The sequence below is a fragment of the Cebus imitator genome, unplaced genomic scaffold, assembly GCF_001604975.1.
Source record: "Cebus imitator isolate Cc_AM_T3 unplaced genomic scaffold, Cebus_imitator-1.0 Scaffold18, whole genome shotgun sequence".
Classification (NCBI taxonomy): Eukaryota; Metazoa; Chordata; class Mammalia; order Primates; family Cebidae; genus Cebus; species Cebus imitator.
In genome coordinates, this window is record NW_016107333.1 from 17,630,471 (window position 1) to 17,639,360 (window position 8,890).

Below are 8,890 nucleotides of genomic sequence, written 5' to 3' on the forward strand. Positions count from 1 at the left end.
CAAGCAAGCATGGGAAACAGAAATTGGGCTGAACTCATTCTCTTGTGAGCAGCCTCTCATAACTAACCCACTTCCACAATAACGGCATTAATCCATTCATATGCGCAGAGTCCCCATGGCCTAACCACCTCTAAAAGGTCCCACGTTTGTTTTGTTTTTATTTAAGGTAGGGCCTGACTCTGTCACCTAGGCTGGAGTTCAGTGGGATGATCATTGCTTACTGCAGCCTCAAATTCCTGGGCTCAAGCAATCCTCCCCACCCAGCCTCTCAAGTAGCTGGGGCTACAGACATGCAATGCTTACCTGGCTATTTTCTTTTGTTTTGTTTTTCTAGAGACAGGGTCCCACTATGATTCCCAGGCTATTCTTGAACTACTGGCCTCAAGTGATCCTACTGCCTCAGCCTCCCAAAGCCCGCAATTACAGGTGTGAGCCACCATGTCTAGACAGATTCCATCTCTTCACACTGCAACAATGACAAATAAATTTCAGCATGAGTTTTGGAGACAACATTCAAATCATAGCACTGTGAAAAAATTTATCCTCTGATCATTTTTTGATCCATCTTCAAAACTCAATTAAAAGCCTCACTCAGATTTTACACAAATATAAAATTTATTTGCTATCCTACTGACACCAAAGAAGAAAAGCAGACACTAACAAGAGTTTCTAGATCTGTATTACACAAGAAAATTCAATGAGTTTTCAACTGGCATTGTGCCTCTGCTTGCCTGTATGGCTTACATAACTATGTCCTCACACGCATGAGAAAGAACTGGAAGATAGATGAGTCTTCTTTATAAATTCCTTTTTCAAATATAAAATATTCTCCCATATCAACATATGATGAGTAATAAAAACTCACTGTATTTTAATTAACTAACATCATTCTGCAATATGTCCAAAATGGAAACTAAAGACACACCAAAATGCATTAAGTGTTAAATATCTTTAGGTTCCATAGAATGAAATTAGTCTTTTCTAACCTCTGTCTGGCATTATAGTGAGCTTCCATTTCTAGTTAAATACTCAGGAATACTGTTCTATCATAGGCTTCTAATAGAATTTTCCAAAAGTACCTCAAAATTATTTCAGTATATAACTGAACTAATCAAATTGTTTACTGTCACCTGAAAGGCTAAGTTGCTAAAGTCAGCAGAGGCACTAATAAATATTATATGCTTCTGCCTTAATGTCAGTGAAGACTTGCATCAGCCTTTGTGATCTGTAAGAAATCACTGAGTCACACAAGAAACTGTGCAGTGTATGGACAGGCTGAGTAGTAGTCACCGGCTCGTTGTCCTAGTTCACTGCTACACATCATCCTCAGTGTTTTGAAAAGGGAGCTGAAAACCCTGCTCAGTGGAGAAAGAGGTCAATACCAAAATTCACTCTCCTTTCTCCTTACTCCCCATCATGCAGCTGGCACTGTTCACTCTGGCAGACATAGCTCCCTGAACATAATGGTGCAATCACCACTTCAAACATCATTACTATCTAAAATAGATAACCCACTTGCAACTTGACTATTTTTATAGATATAACATTTTCATGGAGCTTAACTGCTCTATTTGTGATTTATTTTATTTAACCAATGCAGTTTCCCTGAAAGTGAGTTTCTCATATCAGAGTTCCCATAACCACAATTGCCCAAGTAGTTGTGAAAATTACAGTACTTCCTAGTTACCTGTTATCTCCTTGTACTCATCACCAAAATGCCATGAGCTGAATCCTAATCTGAAAAATTATAAGCTCTCTGGTTTTTATGTCTTTGGTGACCAGAAGATTATTTTGTCCCACTTCTTATTGATCTACTTTTTCATATGGGGATCTTAAGAACTGGATTATTTATTTCTGACAAGAATTTACCAAATACACTTTATATAAAACTCAACTCTTTGAGGCATTAAGAAAATCAAATAAGTTTGAGGCATTAATAAACTTTTATCGTTGTATTAAAATACAAATAATTCTCAATCCTATACTCAGCAAAAATATATATACGTATACATTTTTAAGGGGAAATTGGTTTTGTTTAGAATAAAAGGTAGTTTTGCCAAAGGAGGAGAGTTTTTTTTTTAAAGATTTTGCAGCTGTCTCATGAAAGATATGTTAAATAAACTGAAATTTCACATAAAATCTGGAGGAAGAAAAGGAGGGAGGCAATTCAATTTTAGTGCTCTAATGAGCTCAGATTTCTTTAAGGATGAAAGGGGGTAGTAAGAGGTATAACTGCAAGTGAACGCAAAAGAGAAATATATACTTGTCCAGGAAAAATGCTAATGTCCTTTTTAGCTAAGTTTGAAAAAGAGAAAGAAGGTGTAATAGTTAATTTAACCTTAAGTTCTGACAGAGTTAAAAAAAAAAAAAAAAAAAAACCCGTAGGTAGTTGTAGACCACAAGAGAATTTTCTATTATATCTAACAATGCCAAGGATCTAATTCTTCCCAAATTCTATTTTGCTTCTATTTTCCCTATTGAGACCATTTTCAAATCAGAAGGGATAAACAAATAATTTCAGGAGATTACTGAAGGTCCAAACAGAGACCATAAGGGACAGTAAGCTGCTTTAAATAAGTATGCATATCCAGACCCAGAAGAATTATATGCAAGAGGGTAGAAGGAATTTTCACCAATGCTAACAATTACCAATGGCTTACTACCAGAAACAAGCCATAACAAAGGAGACTGATTTTTATGGAATTTAAAAGGATAGATCAAAGGAATGCCATAAACTTAAACACAGTGCGAATTTAGAAAGGCAGTAGATAAAATACCTCACAATATTCTCACAGGAACAATGGCGATAAATAGCTGATTGTCTATTACGTGGTTTCAATCCTGGTAGAAATACCATGAGTAAAGATTGCTACTTTAAATTTGTACTAAACTGAAGAGAGGTTCTTTGGGGATATATCATGGTGTGTTGAATTCAGGTTATAGAAAACATCCTTATTAAATCTCTGGATGATACAGAGAAGTCAATATGCTGAAAGACAAACTCAGAGTCAAAAAGAAAGAAAAAAGAGTCAAAAAGATCTAGAGAAATTACAAACACAACCTAAAACAAATCAGATAAAATGGAATAGGACTAATTCAAGCTCAATCAACAGTTTTAAAAGTACCAGAAAGGGGAATCATGGCTTCATAGGTCACTGAAAAAAAAAAAAAAATACAAAGAAAATTTAATTGACTCTATGTTCAATATGAACCAACACCATTACGTGACTCAGAAAATTTTGACGTGTAGGTAGGTCTTTGATCAATAATAAAGAGATAATAATTTCATTGCATCATGTTTTAATAGCTGCTATTTTATGTTAATAACATAGTACATATTCATTACAGAACACTGGAAAATGCAAACAATTCCACCACTCAAAGATGAATGCTATCTTCATTCTGGTGTCTTATCATTCCAGACTTCTTAATGCACATTATAAATGTTCACACAAACTTATTTTTTTCTTACAAAAATAAGATCATACTATAAATGCTTCTTGTAACCTGTTGTCCTTGGTTTTTTAATTCAGCCATAATATTCTACTCTGGTCAAGAGACATCTACTGAATTTTGTTAATTTCTAGTCACCACATTTTAAGAGAATCATTGCAAAATTTGAGAATATGTAAAGAAGGAAAAAGATAGTGAAAAGTATGAAAACTAAGTTCTTTACACCTATGATTTCTTCCCATATAAAAGGTTAATGGAGATGATAGTTTTTCCATGAAAAATAAAGATTTATAAGCAAACAATAAAGCTAAATACATGCACCTGAAGAACTATTCTGGCAGATGATTTAGACTACTTATATTGACCCATACAGCCAATCTACTACCAACTGCTGAAAGGCACAGGGAAGTGGATTTTAACTCAATGAAGGGAAAAATTTTTAAATAATTACAGCTGTCAAAAGTAGACTGGATCTAGCCATTGGAAGATTTAACAGGGCTAGAATAACTAACAGTTAAGAGATGTTACAAAGAAAATTTCTGCACTAGGTGAGAAGTTGGATGAAAGGTCCCTTTCTATTTGAAGATTCTATGATTGTAATGGAAAATTTACTCCCAGTCCAATATGAAGCAAATCTTTAGTTATTAAGGCCTTAAGGAATAGAGTCAAGCACTTTAGAGCTGCATGAAAAATATTAACACTAACAATGAACACCTATATGCTAAATGTTTTGCATTCATTAGTTTATACTTCATTTAATCCTTACAACAGTCTTATATGATAGGCACTATTACTATTTCCACTCTTACAGAACAATGAGGCTTAGGGAGGTTTTTTAATTTAGTCAACGGCATTCTTACTTTTGCTGAAAATTGCTGTGCCACCCAAAAGCATACCTGATTCCCCATTATATAGCTACTGCTCAAAGAATAATTTCTTATTATCAGTAGATAACAAGTAATCAGAAGCATCTTCAGAAAAGTTCTTGTCTAGTGAATCCTCAAAGCGCAGTTGTGAGATTTTGTTTAATTGGAAAAAAAAAATACCAAAATTTAAGGAATTTCAAATTGAAGTATTCTTCATAGCAAAAAAAATGTTCAAATTGGACTGTCAAAACTGGCCATATACCAAAACTGGCCATAAACTTTTGTGAATAAAACAGATTCAATGAATGAGATTTTAAAATGTGGTAAGAACAAATCTGAATCACAAAATTTTAAATCTTTGCCATCATGAATTATGTCACCATGAGCAAGTCCTTAATCTTTTTAGTCCTTCATCCGTGAAATGAGAATGGATCTCCTAAGGTTGACATAAGAATCAAACGCAATGACACATGTAAGCACTTAGCATAGAGCCTGACACCATTATTACACAACCCAAGTAATAAAGCAAGTCGGGGGAAAAGTACCAAACATTTCTACAGTTCATTCTAAAACCTTCAGAAATTTCAAAGTATCATTATGTTTGATAGGAGAACCACATTTTTCATTATCCTGCCAATAAATTTCTGATGACAATCATTTTTGAAATACAGTGACAACTAAATAAAATGTGGCTTCTTAGGAATGTCATTTTATGCAAATGATCACCCAAAGAATACAATTTCAACTCTCATTGTCTTCAGACACTGTTTATTCAGTATAAGATGGATAAAAGCAAGCTTAAAGGTTACTGGTTTTGTCTGTGATTTTTACAACTTGGTTCGAAGTATCCTAATACACACATGTTGTTTACTTTTTTATGTGCATTCTTTGTTGTAGAGCTACTACTGCTACCTTTGGCAACAACAGCAAAAGAGAAAACCTCTCATTCAAGATATACACTGGGGGTCACTATTTTGATAATTTGGTGTTTACTAACATTAAATACTTGGTATTTTATCCCTAAAACTTGACATACATTCTTTTTTAACATCACAACTGGGAAAGAACTATTTAAAGGATGTTTGCTTTTGAGTTCTGTCACAAAGAATGTTTTCAAAATATGATTTATCACAATAAAATTAACTGAAGTTCTCACTGTTCTCAAAGAATTTCTCCTGTTCTCCCAAAGAAATCATTTGAGAAACCTCTTTCAGCATATAGGTTTGTAGACATAATCATTTTTATAACTGATGGATCCACTGGCAATTATTTTTATTTTACATGTAACTTAAAACTATGAGATAAACTGCTTTTATATAAACTACATGTGACTACAGACAATTATTAAAGCTGCAATCTGAATGAAATATGCACACACTGTCTACCTGTGTTTGAAAATGAAGATTAACAAGGGAGTACACACAAGTCATCTCTATGACCTATTGAAAAAATGTCCTATAAATATTCATTGTTCTGACATGAACTATCATTCCAATAAAATGTCACTGTCAACGAGTATACAGAATAACATATGGGGCTTTTTTAAATCCCATCGACTACTTTCAACTAAATTTATTTCACTATAATGGAAGCTTTCCATTTTCCCTGCTAGCTAGTCCTATAATTAATTATGCTGTCTGACCACCACAACCTATGAGAACTTGTGTAAAGAACACAATGTCATCACCCAAAAGTTTGTATTAACCACTTGACAAAGGTAGCAAGCATGGAAGAGTTTTTTTAAAACCAGGAAAATCACTTGGGCTTTTTAAAATTTTTACAAATATAGTTGGATTATCCAAGAGATGTTTTAAGGTGAAGATATGAATGACAATTGATGACTCCAAAAATATCCAGGATAAATTGGATAGCCGCGATTTTAGAAACTAAATAGTTTCCCTTGAATTTTATCCAGTAAATACTCTCCAGGCTTCCTCCCTCCCAGTTGATTTCCTATGTCCATCAATGCAACTTTTAAGTTAATAGTTCCTCAAGTATCCAAATCAACCCCGCTATTTACAAGGTACTGCTGAATGAAGACCTTGACAAATTTTTAAATGTCATCTTAGAAAGGTTCTCTAAGCAATACCAGTCTCACCTGCAACATCTTCACATTAAAAGGCCTCTAGTATATTGCATACACTATTCCAATCCCGACCAGGTATCCTTCATCCTGAGCTGTAATAACCAAGTTTCACTCAGCTATGTCCAGGTAACTGAAAGTACTGCTGGGGCTGCCTAACCTGCCTCATCAAGTTTTACACACATCCTGTACTGAAGACATCTCACCAGAAAGAAGGTTCACTCACTTCATTTTGTGGGATCATAACCAAAGGCACACCAAATGCCTTCTGCAAGAGAAGGAAGCAGCCACAGAAGGCTGTGGTGTTTGCAGGGTAATTGCATGCACGCAAGAGCTTCTCTGCCAATTTCATATAACTAGACAAAAAAAGGCTGGGTTCAAAGCTGCAAATATATGATAAAGGTTGATGGAAAGCGGGCAGAACGTTGATTTTCTTCAAGCAACACTAGTGCATGTACAAGTTCTGCACCACGGCTCAGAGGAAAAGTAGCTTACTGACGCATTGATGGAAGGCTATTTTAAAATTACTCAAAGAATCTAAGGTATCAATCTGACTGGGAGGCTCATGCCTCCTCTCCATACACGCAGTCTGTTTTCCTGCCTAATTTAAGAATGAATCGCTGGCAGCCACCAGGTGCAATCACCGTGAGGAGGAGGACGTATATCCATCACAATGCATAACGAGGTGTGCCAACCCCGGAGCTGGTGCTCGTCCTTACCTTAGCAGATTAGACAGGGGCAGGGGTCCGGATCCACCGCCCAGGATCCCTCCTTTCCTGCCAGACAGGAGTTTCTCCACCAGAGCCACATTTCCAGTGCGAGCAGCTTCCAGCAGCTCCTGGTCCTTCCCCATAGTCTCTCACCGACTCCCCCACAGAGTCCTTGCCCCCCTCGGGTCCTCCTCCCCACCCACCCCCACTCCCCAAAATCCAGGGCCCTCCTCGCCCCACCCTAAAATAATGCAAGAGCTTCAGCACGGAGAGCTCCCTGCAGCCCCAGGCAGGGAGCACCACTCTCTCCTCCTCTTCGGGGCGCAGCTTTTACAATGGGGATCAGACCATGTCTTGAAAGAGGGGCTGGCCGAGCTGGGAGCCGCGACGCGCCCCCACAGCCACTCCCCTGAATACCCGAGGCCTCGTTCCCGCGGGTGGGGCGTGAGGGGGTGGGGATACGGGGGTGCTTTTGAGGAGCTGGAGGCGGGTGGTGAGGACTGAGGTCGGAGGAGGAGGAGGAGGAGGCGGCGGCAGAGACCGTCCTAGCTTGAGCGGGAGAACGGGGAAACAACCGCGGCAGCAGCACGGCGGCAGCCCGCGCGCCCTCGCGCCCGGCCCGGGCTCGCCTCAGCTTCCTCGGCGGTTACGCGGGGGCGGCGTCCGCGGCGGGGAGGAGCGCGGCGGCGGCGGCGGCGGCTCGTGCGCCGTAGCCCGCGCCGAGGCAGGGCGGTGCGGGCGAGCCGCAGCGGGCGCGTGCTGAGGGCGGCGACGGCGGCGAGGCCTGGCGCACGGGGGGCGTGTGCGCGCGGGCAGGTGCGGCCCGCGGTCGGGCCGGGAGTTGGGCGGCGGGCAGGCGGGCGGGGAGGGGCCGGGCCCTCTGAGGCGGGGCTTCGGCCCTGAGATTCTCCTGGTTCTCGTGGGCGGGGACCCTCCTCCACTCTCCTCTAGCGTTAACCGTGTGAGGACTGGAGTTCCCCGGGCCGCTTCGGCTCCTCCTCGGCCCGGCGGGCCCCTGGCGACACGCCTCGGGTCTGTCACAACGCCTGAGGAGAATCCTCCATGACAAGGATAGGGAGGCTGGTGACACGGGGGAGGGGCCCTTTGGCCACAGCTTCCATCCGAGTCTAGGCAACTTGACCGGCATTTCGCCCTTCCGCTTTACCTCCCCGAGGGAGCCTGAGATCTGCCCTTGGTTAGAAAGAAGACGCTCGGTTCGTCCTAGTTTCTGTAGCACCGGCCACCGAACAGTTTGCGACTGTTCCAGTTTTTCTAGAGTCTTTAATCAGCCCATATTTTAGTTGGGCTTTGGAGATCTGCTGACTTGTAAAAATACCAGGAAAAGGGCTCTCATTGAAAATTTCTCCACATCCACACTCGAAAAATATAAATGGGCATGGATTGGAGATCCACTTTAATTTGCATATATCATCAGCAATTCATTGTACATGGTTGGCATGATTTGTTAGATGTTCTCCTTGCCCGTGGTGGAGAACGCGCGTTTATTTTCTATTAAAACTTCCTGTTACACCTTGTGCTTTGCATTGTCCTTGGAATAGACTTCATAAATGTTCACTTGTTGATAATCGATTGTTAGGAAGAGGACTTAATAGGCACTGTGCTCACAACAGTCCAGTGAACTGGATATTATTATATCCATTTTAGAAATGAGGAAATAGGGCTCAAAGTGTTAATTAAATTTCTCAAGATGCCACATGGAGTAAGTGGCTGACTCAGAACTAAACCCCAGAACTGACTCCAGACACCATGGGCTTCCC

At 40.0% G+C, this 8,890-nt stretch overlaps 1 protein-coding gene across 16 annotated transcripts in view; it reads right to left on the minus strand.

Annotated features, from left to right (window-relative positions):
* The window catches only part of ANKS1B (ankyrin repeat and sterile alpha motif domain containing 1B), a 1,267,908-nt gene extending 1,260,151 nt beyond the window's left edge, over positions 1-7,757 (minus strand). For all 16 annotated transcript variants that reach the window (XM_017511074.2, XM_037734055.1, XM_017511056.2 and 13 more), the window contains exon 1: positions 7,122-7,757. In XM_017511074.2, the coding sequence (XP_017366563.1) occupies positions 7,122-7,255 (134 nt within the window). In that variant the 5' untranslated portion in view covers positions 7,256-7,757. The remainder of the gene's footprint in view (positions 1-7,121) is intronic.
* Between the last annotated feature and the right edge of the window lie 1,133 nt (positions 7,758-8,890).